The sequence below is a fragment of the Octodon degus genome, unplaced genomic scaffold (genome assembly GCF_000260255.1).
Source record: "Octodon degus isolate 3935 unplaced genomic scaffold, OctDeg1.0 scaffold00229, whole genome shotgun sequence".
In the NCBI taxonomy this organism is placed as follows: domain Eukaryota; kingdom Metazoa; phylum Chordata; class Mammalia; order Rodentia; family Octodontidae; genus Octodon; species Octodon degus.
In genome coordinates, this window is record NW_004524805.1 from 2,916,505 (window position 1) to 2,935,294 (window position 18,790).

Genomic DNA, 18,790 nt, shown 5'->3' on the forward strand with positions numbered 1-18,790 from the left:
TAAAGACTAGAGAATTATAGTATTGAAAAAAAAAAAGAATGATCTGCCAGACATAGCATGCACATGTAGTCCCAGTTACTTGGGAGGCCAATGTAGGAAGATAACTTCAGCCCAGGAGTTCACGGCATTTCTGTGTAATACAGTAAGACCATATCCCTTAGGAAAAAAAGGACAGTGGCGGTGGAATGGTGGCAGACACGGTAACCTCAGCACTTAGGAGGCTAAAGCAATAGGACAGTGAGTTCAAGACCAACCTGGACTGTACTGCAAGACTCCACCAGGATAGAAAGAGAGAAAAAGAAAAAAGAAAGGGAAAGTATAGAGCTGAGGGAGGAAGGTCTTAAATAGGAAGTTAGAAAAAGAGGAGGAAATAAAATTCAAGGAAAACAAAAGCATAATTTTAAAATTCAGGCAGAAATCAATGAAATTGAACATAGGAAATTAAAAGAGAAAAAACACGGCTGAGGAGATGGCTCAATGCAATAAGTGCTTCCCTGGCAAGCGCAAGGGCCTAAGTTCTACCAAAACAAAAAGAGAGAGAAAAAACAAGCAAGTTCTTCCCAAAAAGCACTAAGTCATTAGCCAAACTAATTAAGGAGAGAAAGAGATATTAACAGCAGAGTAAAAGCACAATACCACTTTAATTTCCTATGGACACTGGAAGATAAAAGAATATTGTGAACAATGCACATAATTCTGATGACATAAACAAAATGGGCCAATTTCTTAAAATACATAAATGCCAAAATGCATACAAGATGAAACAGACCTAGAGCTATTAAAGAAATTCAACCAACTAATAATCTTGAGAACCATGGAGCTACCAGGCATGGCTATGAACATCTATAATCCAAGCCCTCAAAAGCTGAGGCAGGAGCATCTGTGTGAGTGCAAGGCCAGCCTGCACTAAATAGTGAGACACTGCCTCGAAATTAAAAATAAAAAAATAACAGGGTTAGACAGGTTCACTGGTGATTATACCAAATCTCCACAATATTTTTCAGATGAAGCAGGAAGAATACTTCCTAACTTATTTTATGAGGTTAACATTACCCTAATGCCAAAATGAGACAAACATTATAAGAAAAGTATAAACCAATTATTTTTCATGAAAACAGATGCGAAATCTCTCAACAAACTGTCAGCAAGCTCAATCCAATAAAATATAAAAGGAATCAAATAGCGTAACTAAAAGTTTATACCATATATACAACACTTAAGTTTATACCATTGATTCAACACTTAAGCTAGTGTATCATATCAATAGACTAAAAGAAACTACATGCATATCCCAACAGATACAGTAAAATCATCTGCAAAATCCAACACTCATTTCTGACTAAAATCTGTCAGCAAAGTAAGAACACAAAGACAGATTATATACTCAATTTAATAAGAATATTTCCCAAAAACCTACCACTAATGTATTTAACGATAAACAATTCAAAGCTTTCCCACAATTATCAAGAATATGGCAAAGGTGTCTCTTCACATCACTCCTTCAAACACTGTCCTGAGAGGTCTAGCAAATGCAATGACAAATCAAAATAAGTTTTACAGATTAGGAAGAAAGAAAAAACTATGCCTACAGATGACATGATTGTCTATGTAGAAAATTATTTATTTTTATTTATTTATTTTGCAGAACCAGGGATTGAACCAGGTCCTTGTGCTTGCCAGGCAAGCGCTTTACTCTACTGAGCCATCTCCCCAGCCCCTAGACAATTAGAAAGAAAGAGTAAACAAAATTCCAAGAACTAGCAAATAAGCAGAGTATGGGTGCAAAATGCAGGATAATGAACAAAGGTCAATTTCTTTCCTGTGTATCAGCAAAAACCACATAAAACTTGAAATTTAAAACACAATTAAAGCTCCTGCAAGCAGGTGCAGGGGCCAGGGTTAGATCATCAGGCCTGCTGTGCCGGCCCTGCCCCCAGGGTGCATGGGGTGGGTTGGGGACGCTGAGAAGGCAATTGAGACAGGGCATGGTGGCGGGCACCTGCAATTCCAGCTCTTGGGAGGCTGTAAACAGGCAGATCACTACAAGTCTAATCTAGTAGTGAGACCCTAAGCACCCTGTAGACCCTTCCCTAAAAATAGAAAAAAATAAATAAATAAAGCACAATTACTATTTAAATTAACACCCTCAAAAACATTCAATACAAATTAAAATACGTACAAAATCTACAATGAAAACTACAAAACTGATGAAAGACAGCAAAGAAAAATTTCACATTCATGAGTAAAAAGACTAAATGCTGCAAGATACAAGTTCTTCCTTACTTGATTGATGGATACAATGAAACCCCAACCAAAATTTCAGGAATTTATCTTGTGGATATGAACAAAATGATGCTGAAGTTTAGTGGGCAGCAAAAGACTAAGAGTGAAAGGATCAAAATGATATGACACTCTCCCACCTCAAAATTTACTACAAAGCTACAGTATGATAGCAGTATAATATTGGTGAAAGAACAGATTACTAAGATCAGTGGACTAGAATGAAGGATGCAAACACAGATCTATATAATATAGTCTACTGATCTTGGATAAAAGCAAAGACATTAAAGATATATTTTCAGTAAATGTTACTAGAACCTCAACTACCAATCCATGTGCTCGATAACAAATCTAGGCACAGCAACTAGGGGTGGGGCTTGATAGTTATGGTAGATCATGTCAACTTGATCAACTTGGGAGCCACTCAAGCAATTAGTAAAACACATTTCTGAGTGTGTCTGGGTGGGTCATGGAGGCAGAACCTTAACTAGTTATTATACCATATATATTACAGTCTTTACCTTCTTCCTCTCTGGAGCTATTGTCCCCTGCTCTGCTTCCCAACCAGCATGAACTAAGCAACTTTATGGTGCCATGTCCTTTTGCCATGTTTTTACTTTGGAGCCAACCCTCCATGGTTTGAATGCCCTGAAACTGTGAGCCAAATTAAACCTCTCTTCCTTTAAATTATGGGTGTTGGGTGCTTTGTCCTAGCAATGGGATATCTAACCTTTCACAAAATCCAACTACAGATTTAAACATAAGAGGTAAAACTGTAAAACTCCTAGAAGCTAACAAGAAGAAAGGCTAGATGACTCGAAAGGCACAATCCATGACGGAACTGATAAGGTCAATTTCATTAAAATTAAAAAATTTTTACTATGGATAGCCACTAAGAAGATAACAATGTACAATTATCGAAACTGTCCTATTATTCAGCTTTGAAACTGTCTCATTCATATTTATTTCTCAAAAAGATAAAAATATTTTTTTAAATTTTACTGTATAAAAGACTGTCAAAAGAATGAAAAGGAAAGTCACAGAGTAAGAGAAACTATTTCAAAACATATACCTCACAAAGGACTGTTTGACAAATTATACCAAGAACTTTTAAAACTCAAACAACAAGAAAATGACTTAGTTTAAAAATGAGCCAAAGACTATTAACAGATATCTCACCTAAGAAAATATACAGGTAAGAAATATACACAAACTTCTCTGCACTACTCCATCATCAGAGAAATGCAAATTAAAATGCCACTGCTTAGTATCTGTCAGTGGCCAAAATCCAGAACAGTGAAAACATCAAATTCTGGCAAGAAGTTAGAACAGGAACCCTGTTCATTGATGGTGGAATTGCAAAATCTACACCCATTTTAGAAAACAGTTGGAAGTTTCTTACAAAACTAAACATACTCTTTAGCAGTACTATGCTTCTTATTATCACCACCTCCGTCAAAAAAAACCCTGAAATATATTCCTTCACATGACTTTCACACAACCTTTATTCACAACTGTAAAACTTAAAAGCAAACAAGGTCTCGTTTAAATAATGAATCAATACACTGTGATATGTCCTCACAATAGAGTATTTTTCAATGCTCAGAAAAAGAACTAAAGGCATGAGAAGAAAAATCTTAAGGGCAACTTAGTAAGTGAAAGAAACCAAACCAAAAAAAAAAAAAAAGATAAACACTACATGATCTCAACTTTATAATAATAAAGGCAAAAATATAAACATAAAGTATTCTGTAGTTACTAGGGTTTGAATGGTGGAAAAGAATGATTAAGCAGAGCTTAAAAAATTTTGAGAGCTGTGAAACAATTATGAGAGATATTACAATAGTGCACATACATCTTTACGTATTTGTCAAACCCCATAGAATGTACAATACAAAAAGTGAACCCTAAAATAAACTAAACTTCAGACTGGATAAAAATGACACATCAATGTAGGTTCTTCAGTTTTACCTAATGTACCATTCTGGTAGGGTATGGTGAGAATGCCAGAGACTATGAATATATAAGGACATATGAAAATCTGAATCTGAAAGTGCTCTTAAATATACAGTAATTAGGGCTGGCAAGATAGCTCAGCGGACTAAAGCTCCTGCTTAGGCAAGCTTAGGCAAATGTAGGGACCATGGTTCAATCCCCAGCACCACATGCCATGCTAGCCCTGCCCACAGGGTGGGCTGAGCTGGCCACAAAAAAAAAGAAAGAAAAAAGTATATATAATAATTAATGAAAACAGCCACATCCCCATAATGTTACGGCTGGATGTACTTAATTTTTTATGGCTGACTCACATTCTAACATTCTGCTAATATTTCATTTAAGTGAAATTATAACATGCACTATTTCTGCAGTTTAAAACCTAACAAAATGCTAAAAAAGTCATGAAAGAAGCAAGTCTTAACATTTAAAGTGTCTTCAATGCAATTAGATTTACAATAAATGTACAACAGAATTTGAGAAGTTATGCCAACCAATTCCTTTTAATGTGAATATAGCACCAACAAAATGAAGCACTTGTAGTATGTAGGCTATTATATGATTATTGTGTTAACCGTGTTGAAACAAGTTTCTCGTGAACCCTTAAACTACTATTTTAAACAAGAATCCAGGGCTGGCCAGGTAGCTCAGCAGATTAAAGCTTCTGCTTAGGCAGGCACAGGGGCCAGGGGTTTGATCCCTGGCATGCTGTGCTAGCCCCATCCCCAGGGTGTACTGAGACAGCAATTAAGACTGGTCATGGTGGCACATGCCTGTAATCGCAGAGCTTAGGAGGCTGAAAACAGGAGTATCACTATGAGTCTGATTTGTGTAGTAAGACCCTGTAGAGCCTGTACTAAATACATAAAATAAATAAATAAGAATTTGCTTATAAGCAAACTAGAAGGATTACATATGCTCATTTTCATTATTCACTGTGTTTTGAAGTTAGGATCCTATCTCTGAAAATGTCAAAATGAGTTATATATAACAACATAATAAATTCTTTAGAATTGCTATTGATATACTTTTATACATATTCTTGAATTTACTTAGTCCACTATGAAGTATAATCACAAATAATAATGATCTGGGTTAAATGAACAAGAATAAATCTACATTCTCACATATAAATAAAAGCAAACTTTTATCCTAACATCCATTCTCAGATATCTAACGTCTAACCTCTTTTCTGAAATACAGCAAAGTGAATTTTAAAATACATTATTAAAAATACAGTACAAGAATGAATAGATGGAAAAATCTATTCTAATATTTTCTCTCCTTTACAAAGGACAAAAAGAAAAAATACAAAAGAGAAAAGCATTTTAGCAGAAAATACTGCAACAGCTGATGCCACCAGACTTAAGAGTCACCTTTAGCAGAATACTGCTGTGAAACATCAGAGGTGCTGCTATTACAAGAAAAGATTATGTAGCTTCAAGAAAGGAAAGATTAATCACTTTTCGAAAGACAATCTCACCAGGAAAAGCTAGCTCTATTTTGTACTTACTTAAAAGAAAAATAAGATAAAAAACTACTTTAAAGTATCATCGTTTTTTAAATGTACTATTTAATAATAACAGCCATATAATCTCTCTGACTAGCCATTATTTATCAAATACCATTATGCATTGGGCGTACCTTATTTTTCTAATAATTCAAAACTTCCAGGTATTTTTATTTAAAAAAAACTTTGTTCTCCCATATGTTACAGAAATTTGTTATTCTAAGTGTCATGTTCAAACCACTTCATCAATAAATATAAGGAAATATGCTCAGCATATTATCATTTCATTTGCTACACACATGTATGTATACCTATGTTTCCAAAAGAATTAAAGCATCTGGAGAGGCGGAAGAAGAAATTATTCTTTTAATGAAACTATATTCATATTTAGTGCTACTGGTAAGTGATAGAGAGGACAACTACATGAAAAAAATTTCAACATGTAAATATAACTTTCTTTTCTAATTAAAGTACCTTCTACCTTTTTTCCAAAAAGGAGCATATAGCATATCCGCTGCTAAGGAAAGTAACCAAGAACCTAAATTTGTTTCTAAGGAGCCTTTGAATGTTTTTAAGACATTTTTCATTTTTATGTTTTCTCATCTTTTGTTTTTGTAATTATTCTTTTGTTTTGTTCTGTTTTGAAGACAGAGTCTTACTTCCTAGGCCAGGCTTACCTTGAACCCACTGTATAGCCCAGGCTGCTCTTGAACTCTCAGTGGTCTTTCTGCCTCAGCTTCCCAAGTGCTGGGATTATAGCATGCACCATCATGCCTGATGTAAAGTGTTCTTCTTGACCAAAGTTTCTACACTGTCACAATAGTACGGAAAAATGTTTTCATTATCTTTAAAGGTCTCTCTCTGCCTACATATACATGTAACACTAATGAAAATATGAAGGAAAATCTATAAACAAATTTTTAAATAAAATCAGGAAGTCAAGGTCTCAGGCTGAATACTTCAATAATAGAACTCATCACTGGTATACTCCCAAAGGATAGCTAATTAAGTATCTTTATTATCCTAATTATAATTAAGCAAAGATAATACATCTTTTATAGATCAAAAAAGCATTCCTTTCTGAACACTCCTTTCTGCATTACTTTCAAAAGTAAGGCAGGCTATGAACTTATGGAAAACTTTGGATTTTGACCAAATCCAGCCCACTGCCTGACTTGTTAAATAAAATTTTACTGAAACACACCTACACTCATTCCTTTATACTATGTTATCTATGTGTTGTCTATAGGCAGAGTTGAATAGTTGTCATAGAGACCATCAGGCCTAAAATAATTCAGTATTTAGTACTTTACAGAAAACATATGCTGACTCATAAGCTGAATATTTAGATATTCAGGCTGGAAGTGTAACTCAGTAGTGAAGCTCTTGTTTGGCATGCACAAAGCCTGGAGGGAAGAGTGGAAAGCAGAGATATTTATACCTTTAACACATATACACACACATACACCCTTCTATATAATCCTTATTAGAGAACATATTGACATATTATATTGATCAGTTAGGAATGAGTATGTTCCCTCTGCCTTGATTTTACAATGAATAAACTGAACATCATATAATTTTTGAACTCCTGATAAGTACAGCATACTGGCTGATTTGCCTGAGTTGCAGTTTTCGAACTGTACTGCACTACATCCTCTCTTATGTAGTCATCTCTTGACAATTAATCTTAGAGGAAAATACCACCCCATACCTGTAATTTCCAAAAAAAGCTCATGAACATTTAATAGCTACATGATATTGCAAAGAATGGCAATGCAGAAACTTAGATGTAACATAGAAACTTAGACGATGAACAAAAAGCTGAATGGGTTAGAAGTGGAACAGAAATCAAATGAAAAAATAAATCACAAAGACAGAGACACCAGGCTTTAAACAAAAGAACTATCTAAACAGGGAAAAGAGTATTCTAGATTTTAAAAAGTCACAAAATACACATCTCACTGTGACTACTGAGTAGAAAGCAGTAAATGGAGTCAGCAATTCCCCTATCTTCTATCCTCAGCTTGCTCAATACACCTAGCCAAAAGGGAACCAGTGTCCAAAATGTCTTTAAAATGAAGAGACTGAACAATTAAAGAAACTGTAATAGCTAAATCTGAAAGTAGATGACTACCATATAAATTCTTTAAAAATATTTTTAAAACACAGCTATAGACTGTCAATAAATTGTCTTCATTTTTATTATTGCAAATAAAAATAAGAAGCTGGTTCAAATTAATATACAAAGTAATCATAAAGAAACCTAAACAGCTCTACAAGAAGAGGTTTAAGCAATTAAATCAGATGATATCATTTCTTCTCTTAGAATTTAAGTTGTAAGTGACAGAAAAACACATGCATTTGGAGTCTCTTATGATTTCAATTTTATGTATTTTTGTTTGTCACAAAAATCAACAATCATTTTGTTTTGCTTAACAAGCAGTTGTATTAGAATGTTTGAAATCTATCTTAATAAAAGCAATATATAATGAAATGCTCTCTTTGTATCTTTCAACCATATTCCTAAACAGATGAAACAAAAACTATTGTCTTAATTCACAATCCCAAAACGACTAATTATACCTAATGTATACTATATTAAGTGTACTATATCTAATGATGTTAATATGACAAGTCACCTTCTCATTTAAATGCTGCAAGACAAAATTATACCGACACTTATTAACTTTCTTCTTATAATGTGCCTTCTCTAATACATGAAGTTGAAGCAAAATTAATAAAATATAAGCTTTGGTTGTGGTTCCATTCACTAGTACTCAATCCCCTAGTCTCAAGTTATGTACACATACACACCCTGTTATTAGCATGCCAAATTACTATACAATTACCAAATCACATACCAGTAATTTAAGGAAAGCAGTCTCTATACCAAGACTCATATAAAAATTAATAAAACTGTTCAGAAACCCTATCATTTTTAGCCAAATTCATCTTAAACTTATTGCTCTATCACTGATATTCAAGAAAGGAAGGCAAACTTTGATAATTACACTAAAAAACTGCTCAACTTTTATACATCACCATGACTCTGTTATACAAAGAAAATGCTATAGCCTGCCATCTTAATACTCAAGGAGAATTGTTTCAAAGAAAAACATTTGTGCATTTACTCATATGCTTTCTTGATCTTTTCTATAAACAAAGCTTTGGGCCAGGTAAACGGCTCAGGAGAATAAGCGCTTCCCTGGCAAGTACAAGGGCCTGAGTTCAATTTCCCGGTTTTGTCAAAAAAAAAAAAAAAACCTCTAGAGCTGGGGAGATAGCTCAATAGAATAAGGGCTTGCCTCGCTAGTACAATGTCCTGAGTTCAGTCCCTGGTACTGCAAAGAAAGAAAAGAAAAGAAAAGAAAAGAAAAGAAAAGAAAAGAAAAGAAAAGAAAAGAAAAGAAAAGAGAAAAGAAAAGAGAAAAGAAAAGAGAAAAGAAAAGAGAAAAAAGAAAAGAAAAAATAAAATCAACAAAGCTTTGTATTTATGTAGCTACTGACCAATTAGGAATGTAGTAGACAGCACAAAGCAAAGAGCCACAGAGGGATGGAGCTTCCACTATACCTGATTCTCTATTAACAGATCACTCTAGACAGAACAACCCAAAGAATTTCCAAATCTGCTATACAGACAGAGATCATCCATTTCAATTTCATTTTATAGGAAAGGGAACTGAAGACAGATAGTTTAGTTCACTTACACAAAATTCATCTGAACACTAGAACACAAACCTAATAAGGTCTTTCTTTCAAAACTTCTTCACATTTTTCCTTTACAATGGAGAAGTCATATTATAATTATACTATAAATCAAATGGAAAACAGACAATACCAGACAGAAGTAAAAGCCATCTTAAAGAGTAGTAGCTTATGAAGCTCAGACTTGATCTCCCAATAGTTGTCATATCCTTTTCAATTCTTTACATTTTCTATCACATTTCTATCATATTCTGTTTCCCTCCACACATACACACAGAAAAAGAAAAAAAAAATCCATTGCAAAATAAACTGCTCCTAGTCAGTTGTTTCTGAACATATCTATTCTTCCAGCTGCAGTCATCCATGTAGAATCACAGCTTACAGCTAATACAGAACTCATGCTCACTTGTATGCAGTCTTCTTAACAGAAATATGAGTGAGAAGTAAAAGTGTTTTAGCCCTCATTTCCCTCATAGCTAAAATTCCAAATGACTAGAATTCTTTTATCATCAAAAGAAAGGTGACCAAAAATATGGCTACATTCTAGTTATACTAATTACTTAATCTTTACAATATTTCTATCAATATTTATGCAGCTTTCAATAATGATATGCTGTGTAAAATAAGCACTAAATAAAACATTCTAATTTTAAATAATCATTTGCTTAATGCCCCATATGAAAGGAAACTTCTATATATATTTTTTCTAAATAGAAATTCTGGAAACATGTGATTGAAAATAGCATGATTTTTTTTTTTTTTCGCAGTACTGGGGACTGAACTCAGGACCCTGTGCTTGCCAGGCAGGCGCTTATTCTACTGAGCTATCTCCCCGGCCCAAAAATAACATAACTTAAAAGCCAAACTCTAAAAGAAAAAGTATTTTTCAAGATCCTTCTTCAAAGTCTACATCAGCTACAAAAATAAATTTTGCCCCTTTCTACACAATGCCTGGCATTTAGTTAGTACCTATCATATATTTGCTGAAATGCAATGAAGGATTAAAACTATAGAAAAACTCTCAAGATAACAATCTTATCTTGAAGATTCACTAAAATGATGCCATATATTTTTTAAAATGACACACATCTGACAGCAATCTCCTGAGCTGGATAAGGCTTATTTCATCCTTTATTCTCCAAGGAGGAGCTTTGGCTAAGTGCAGTGAGTCTCAACCAAGCATAGAAGGAAGTGTGTGAGAGTGGCAGGATTGTCACCCTGACAGGAAAGGCAAAACTGGCATTTAGTAGATGGGGACAAGGAATATTAAATACCCTGTAATGTACTAGACAAATTCACAGTATTAAACTACCAAAAAAATATGACCATTATTGAGAAACACTGACAGAATGAATTGCCAAAGTCAAAAAGCTAATACTTTGAACATAATTCAGTAACAAAATTCAGGATATCACCAAGAAATAGCCCAAAGGGAAATCAAACATAAAAGTGTATCCAATTCTCATATGAAAATAAGACATATAGGCAGTCTTCTCAAAATGGCATAACAAAAGTAAAAGATGACACACTTTCAAACTCAATATTTCGCCATCATCTCTTTGCCAAATTTTCCATTTTCATTTTAAAACTGCCTCAAGACTTTATAAGCAAAACCTTATCTTCCTTAGTTACTGATATGTTTTGGCCCTAGTATAAATTGCTAAATTATTATGGTGGTCATCTAATATGGCTGAAGCCCTTAAAACAAGTTTATCTTCCCAGAGACCACCTCTCCACTTCTCCAAACTGGCCCAGGGTGCAATTTCCTTTCATAATTCCCGCCACCTCAGGGAAGGCAACAATCAGCTCCTTAGATATTTCCAAACATCCCTCTCAAACTCCACCCTTAACAAAAGTCCATAAAAGCCTCAGCTTTCTTTGTCTCAAGCTGGAGGATCTACCTGACCCATCTGCCCTCGATCTTTTCAGTGTCTTAGACTTACTAAAGGTTTCTTTTATCTTTCCTATCTCTTTACTGTGTAAAACCTATCAGTTACCTCCTAAAATTTTATAAACAGGAGCCAGAAAGTCTTCCTCCAATTCCCATGCTTACACACCTCTTTGGGCCTACTTTACTACATGTATTGTTAGTAGTTACTTAGGAAGGTTCAATTTGGTCTCATCCAGGACACCTATTCCCATTCACCAAATGAAAACAATCACACTTTCTTCCTGCCAGGGTTTCATTACCTAACTATGATCCCTAACTGAATACTATGCAGATACTTCAGGTGAGACTCTCAACAGATTGGTTTATTTTTCCCTTCATTTAACTAGGATGACTAGGCCAACCAGTTCTGTAATATTCTTCAAAGGAACACAATTCTCCTTGCCATACTTATACCCATGCTATTTTTCTTGCCTAAAATAATCTTCCTATTTCTTTCCCCCACCATTCTGAATCCTTATGTACCAATGTGTAGAAACATTCATCAGGCACACAGAATTTATGCATAATCTAACTTTGTATAATGTCCTAAAATGCCTAAATAAATCTCTAATTTCAATTATGTTTCTTTAGCTCTAGTCCACTGGTAAGGGCCGGAAACTTTTAAAGGCAAGGATCACATTTTCATTTCTTTTGCATTACTCAACTAGAAATATATGTTCCTACTTGAAACCACAGAATCATTTTCTGAAGAAATCATCTAATATAGCACCTTTTTTTTTCCATCTTTTTGAGGCAGGGTCTCACTATGCAGCTCTGGCTGGCCTTGAGCTCACTTTGTAGCTCAGGCCAGTCTCAAACTCACAATGATTCTCCTGTTTCAGCATCCCAAGTGCTGGGATTACAGGCATGCATGACCACACCTGTCTCCCAGCACCTTCATTTTCATACTAAGGAAAAAAAAAAATTAATGCAAGGACATACTATTCCTTAATTTTAAAAAAACCCAAATTCAGACCTCAATTTATAATTGAATGCTGCCTAATGCTTGATGAGTGCATGTTAAATAAATTTCAAGGTATAAAAAAACATTGTAAAAAAAAATCATTGTATAAGCTTGTACCCAGCAATATCTGACTGTAATTTATAAGACTGTCTTATCAAAGTAGACAATGCCTAATGATGATGCTTTAAAATTCCAAATTTTTACATAAATTCAGTCCAAAATTCCATTTTTATGCTTACTCCTTGAAATATTAACATACAAAATAATCTCATTGATTATAGGGCCAAAGAGGAAAGTGATCGATGATATAGAGTGTGCTTAAGGAGAGTCACATGGAGAGAAAACATTCTCTCACGCTTTCACAGAGAGCACATTGGCCAAGCATGGCCGTGACTCATCCACATGGCTGACACTAACAAAAGATCTACAATCTGAGATACAGGATCTCAGGATAAATCCCAAGGCGATTTGACTGACCTTTTCAGATTCAAAAGCTACAACTCTGGTTGCATAGGTCCTGCTTTACCTTGGTCTTAACCATCCAGCAGAAAAGTATAAAAACGAAATATAAGAAGTAAAGCCATGCTGTTATGTTGAGTTGTAGGGGACTAAGGTCCACAATTTCTGACACTGCCAGTGAAGCAGAAGATCCAATACTATTATGGACTACTGGACTCTTTTAGAATATTTTGCTGAGTTAACACACCTATAATATTCAAATGACGGAACTAAACAAAAAAGGGGATATATAAATGAATGTCCATTTGTATGTGTGTATTCAAAATGGTTAGGATATATAGTTACAATCTCTAAATGAATAGAGGGATTTGTTGTAATAGTGTTTGTAAATAGGATATCATGTCTGCATCTTGTATAGCAAATAACCACTAGGAAGACAGTATGCAATGTGTTAATTATTGAAACTGTCCTACCAATTTGATTTGAAACTGTCTCATTGCTATTTGGCTGTCAATAAAATCATGGAAAAAGATAATCTCATTATTGTTAGGCAAAATTTCATCTTAAAAAATGGATCATGGTAGCCTATTAACATTATGAAACATTTTTGAATTTTATTAATGAACTAAAAGCTTAGAGACAGAATAATTAAAACTACCTTCATTCCTCAGTTAGGATCCCCCCCCCTTTTTTCCCTTTTACATATGCATAGGCAAAAAGATAATGGATTATTTTATTCTAATAGTTCTGTTCATGTTGTACTCTTTTCTACATTGCTAAGAATTAAGATACCTAAGTCATATCACTGTCATATGACTTGATGTATAAAATTTTGCTTTTGACTTCTTAGTAGCAAGTACATTCCAACCTCATATCCTCTCCAGAAGCCTAGAAGGTAGAGCGCTATTTTTATAATGATCTCAGCAATTACTTGCTGTACACTTATAGAAGAACATTCAGTCTATTTAGATTTATTATTAGCTAGGTATTATTTTAGGATTCAGACTTTCAATAATCTTTGTTTACAAATGTTACATTCTAATAAAATTTTCTCACCAAGATTTGGGGATAGAGGTGTTCTGTTCTGAACTCAAAGTAGGCAAAAAAAAAAAAAAAAAAAAAAAAAAAAAAAAAAAATCTGGAGTACTCTTCCAAAGTTGAAGAAGATATCAGCACACTAGCAAGTTCACTTTTAGATACACTTTTTGAATTCCCTTAGTCCAATCCTATTTCTGAAAGCATCTTCATTTTGCTGTGAAGTTAAAAGAAAGGCCTTTTACAAACTACAGTTTAATAGGAGAAAAGAAAAACAGAAGGATCCAAAGAAACCAGTAGCAATAGAAAAAAATAAGCAGCAATGAATATGTAATGAATGACCTGTAATGAATATGTCATGTTACACTAACACAGTGTTTTGAAACTATACAAAAAGTATTAGAGCCAGAGACCTGTAATCTCAGCTACTTGGAGACTGAGGTAGAAGAATCTGAAGTTCAAGGCTAGCCTAGGCAATGTAGCAAGATCTTGTCTCCAAATTTTAAAGTGGAGGGTATGATGTAGCTGAGTGGTAGACCATTTGCCCTACCATGCAGAATTCCCCAGTACCACACACTAAAACACACTGAATCAACAAAATCTACAGATAAATCCCATTAAAAAATTCTATATGCCTAGTTTAAAAAAATAATAAAAACAATTTAATGTTCTTAAGCCATGTAAGTAGAAAGATAAATATAAAAAGGGCTTAATCATTTCTATAAATCAGAGACATAACAAAGTTCCTAAGCTCATCTGCCACTAAATCTAACAGAAGGAATGACAAGGAAGTATTATTGGGAAGGAATCCAATTTATCACTCTGGAATGTTCACATAAATTTCAAAGCAAAGAAAAGCAGAAAGAAATATGGTGATTTTCCAGACCCTAAACATATAATAAGGGGATTCTAAAAAGAGAGTGTACAATTGTAAACTGGAATTACAGATTTACCTTCATTCCTATAATATTTGACTATAAAAAGCATATATACGAAAAGTCATAGACAAGTAATAATTCATGACACTTGATCCGGATTTCTTTTAATTGGCAAATAGCCCTAGACCTAACATTTGAACTATAACTATACCTTTTGTGCCTACTTGCTAACTGTTCAAATAATTAGTGTTAAACCTACTGCTAAAATATTTGGTTTTACAAAATCTACCTTGAGGGCCAGCAAGATAGTTCAGTGGACAAAGCGCCTATTTAGGCAAGCGCAGGAACCAGGGTTTGATCCCCAGTACTACAGGCCGTGCCAGCCCTGCCCCAGAGCATGCTGAGCCAGCCACCAAGACCAGGCATGGTGGCACACGCCTGCAATCCCAGTGCTAAGGAGGCTGAAAACTGGAAGATCACAAAGAGATTAAGCCATGTAGTGAGACCCTGTACCAAATATATTAAAAATAAATAAATAAATAAATAAATAAAATAAACCTTGTTGGAAGAACTTATAATTTATAAAGGGACCAGATTGGCAGTTCAAAGAGAAAAAGTTATACACTATGAAACTTTTCAGAGCACAATAAAAATACAGTAAAAACTGAATTCATTAAAAAGGCACACAATCTAAAAATAACTGATTTAACTCAATTTTATTCTTTTTCTTCTGGTCAAGTAATTAAATTCTGTTAAGGGAAAAAAAAAATCTATTTTCAGTTCCAAAGAAGCCTTCCAGAACAATACCCCTGCCTTGACATCATACAGATTTTTGCTGAGCAATAAAAAAATTAACTTTATTTCCATCTTCACAATACCAAAGCAGGAACCCTACACTAGAAAGCAGGGTTCCAACTATCTGGATATTTGGGCAAGAACAGTTAGACAGACTGTCTCAGAAATCAAGATTCAGATCTAGTTTGGTCAGAGTTTAGTCTAAATACATAAGAATGCACTACTAGTATTTACTAGGAGGCTTCAAGTACTAACATAGTTCAATAGACCATCTGAAAACTGCCTGTAGCATTTGGAAAACAGCATCAAGTGAAATTTGAGGCATGTTGTGAAACCCAACAGTACCTATTTGAAATAATGATTTTAAAGGACACAAGATGTCTGGTATGTGTTTAATACAAGTGAAAATAAATCTAAAAACATAAATAGGTAAAGCTCTTCCTACCCCATTTTTATTAAAACCAGCAATATCCAGTGAGATTATCTAACAATTTTTCTATTCATTACCAACATAGTACCTCAATAAATGTATAGGAAGCAGCCTACAGATGGATTAAAACATTCTGAAAACTTACATTGAAGTCTAAAATTAAGAATACTTAAGTACAGTTAAACACCGTAAGCACCATAGTAAAAGAAAATACAAACTGCATTTCAAGCAGGACAGTATAAAACAGGAAGGGCTCTTCATTATCATAGCTACAAAAAAAAAAAAAAAAAAAACACCTTTTGAAGTGTTTGGAAAAAAACACTATGGCAGAACCACTGCAATTCATGAATAACCAGGAAAAAAAATTCTTTCTATACCAATACTTAACTGTACTACTATATCGCAGTTTCCACATATATATACACACACAAATATATAACAAATATAAAAGGGAAAATGTATCAAGAAAATACATTTAATCCCTAGGCATTATATAAGAAAATGCTCTTAACACTTCCAAAAATATTAATGCTTCATAAATACTCATAGAAAATTAATTTGTCATATTTATCTTTTGCTAATATTAGATTCTCCTGGATGAACATGTAGGAAACCAAATTCAAATTCAATCTCTTAATTCATTAGCCTAATAAATAGGTCCTAAGTAATGTCCACCATGCTGTTTTTAAAAGGCATTAAAATGTTCACCATACTACTGTCTTGAAACCTCATCTACTTAATAGCACAAGCACTGGAAGTAGAAATTTCTAGCTCCTTGTAAAGAACACAGTACAACAAAACTTTACACCTGTATTTTGATACATATGTAAGTACTATGCACTTAGAGCTAGAAACCATGGTAGCAACTTACATCTTCAATATATCTGTAATCAAAGGAAAAGCCTACACCAAGTCATTTCTTGTAATAAATACTTGATTACACTATTTGTTTGGAATTCAACAGGAAAAAATTAAAAACAACTGGAGTTGATTAGTAACATGGACAGACTGAGGGAAACAAAGCAAAAGGAGAAAAGAAAAAAAAAAAAAAAAATGAAAGGATACAGCCTTAAAGCACCGGTCTGAGTTCCCACTGCCAGGATCTTCTGTACAGGATCAAAGGCCAGGGCTGAGGGCTGATAGGGAAATCCATGGCGAACAGTCTAGGGATGGGCAAGTGATATCGCAGCAACCAAAGGAACAGCGAAATTCAAAAATAGAAAAGTCAATAGAAGAATTAGAATTTAGAACCAACTATCTTTGATGCAAAAAAAACACACACGCAGTAATCCTTTAAAAAAAAAAAAAGTAATCTCGAGCTTAACAGAGTTATTAACAGAACCTGAAAGAAATGAAAATCTATTATCAGTGCTTACACCTTGATTTCTCTTTTTCAGGAATACTGATATTCTATACAAGAAAATTTCCTATTAGTACTCTATGCCACTATGACGATGTCAAATTATTCTAGTGGCCCAAAATTTTATAAATTCATTTTAAACTGCAGTTCATGCTTCAAGAGTAATCACCTCATTGCTACAGTATTTGAATGCTGAATGCAGGTGCTTCTAAGAAAAAAGCTGACATACAATTCAGTACTTAGTCAAACATTTAGTGAGGCATTTACCAAACCTGTATTTCAACATTTTGCAAATGTAAAAGAATAAAAATGAACACAGCGCATCGAAATTTATTACTACGTTTCTAATTTTAGGGCATTAAGGCAAAAGTATATTACACACTTATAAGAAACCCTCACATACGAACATAGGGATATTTGTAGGGAAGACAAGTATTAAGAACAAGTTTATTTCTCACTGAACAGCTGGTGAATTAATTCGCTGCATCATTCTTTCTCAATTACAGAACGCTGTGGCAATTACCGCGCCATTAAGAGGCAAATGTCATAGTGTTAACTTTTAAAACAAACATAAGGCTAAAAGAACCATAAGATTTTAGCCAGTGGAGCATTTTAAGGGAACTGATGAGCTAAAATCTGGCTGAGCAGGTTTGGCTTTCTGATAAACAATATTCATTCCACACTGTTTCCAAAGGAAATTTCGAAGTTGGCGAGTTCTACGAAAACGCTTGACTATCATAGCGCCCGGATTATTGCTAGAGGTGTCATCCTAGGAATTAAAGATCAGATAATACGTCTGAAGCAGTCTTCAAATGACTGCTTATCCCTATTAGGGGGAGAGGAGGAAAAATTAAGGACAGGCGTAAATAGCAGTTTCCAAATACCCCATAAAGGAAACAGCCCCGGAGGGAGCCCCTTAGGGGCGCTAGGATCATCGCTGGCTCTCTTCCCTCGCGCTGCCTGGTAACCCCGTGGTCGCCCCCTCGGAAGACCCCGAGTTTTCAATGACAGCGCCGGGGCGCCCCGCGCCCCGCTCACCTTGCAGAGCTGAAAGTGCTCGGCCTGGAGCGTTTCCTGGATCTCGGGCTCCCGGCCGCCGGGCGGGGGCTGCTGCGCCTGCTGCTGCTGCGAGGCGGAGGACGAGCCCGCGGTCAGGCCGTCCAGCACCTTCCTGATGTTGAATTTCCGCATGGTCCCGACGGGTCCCCCCGAGGCCCAGCGGGGAGGTCAGGGCAGACGAGGCGAGGCCGGGCAGCTCCGCCCGAGGAGTGCGAGCGTGAGGGAAGGCGGCCGCGGGGAGGGAGAGCCCGAGATAATCCGCACAGGAAACGCTGCGAGGGCGGGAGAGAGCGCGGGAGCCGGAGCCCGCGCCCGGGAGGCCGCCGCTGCCCGCCGCGGCTGTGGAGACGCCGCCTCGCCCTCGGCTTCGGCCCCGGCGGCAGCAGC

General features: G+C 35.2%; 1 protein-coding gene across 3 annotated transcripts in view; it reads right to left on the minus strand.

Annotated features, from left to right (window-relative positions):
• Stxbp5 (syntaxin binding protein 5) overlaps positions 1-18,784 on the minus strand; it is a 190,057-nt gene extending 171,273 nt beyond the window's left edge. For all 3 annotated transcript variants that reach the window (XM_023705777.1, XM_004645484.2, XM_004645485.2), the window contains exons 1-2: positions 18,383-18,784; positions 17,050-17,147 (exon numbers count right to left, since the gene is read on the minus strand). In XM_023705777.1, coding sequence (XP_023561545.1) covers positions 17,050-17,147; positions 18,383-18,535 — 251 coding nt within the window. In that variant the 5' untranslated portion in view covers positions 18,536-18,784. The remainder of the gene's footprint in view (positions 1-17,049; positions 17,148-18,382) is intronic.
• Between the last annotated feature and the right edge of the window lie 6 nt (positions 18,785-18,790).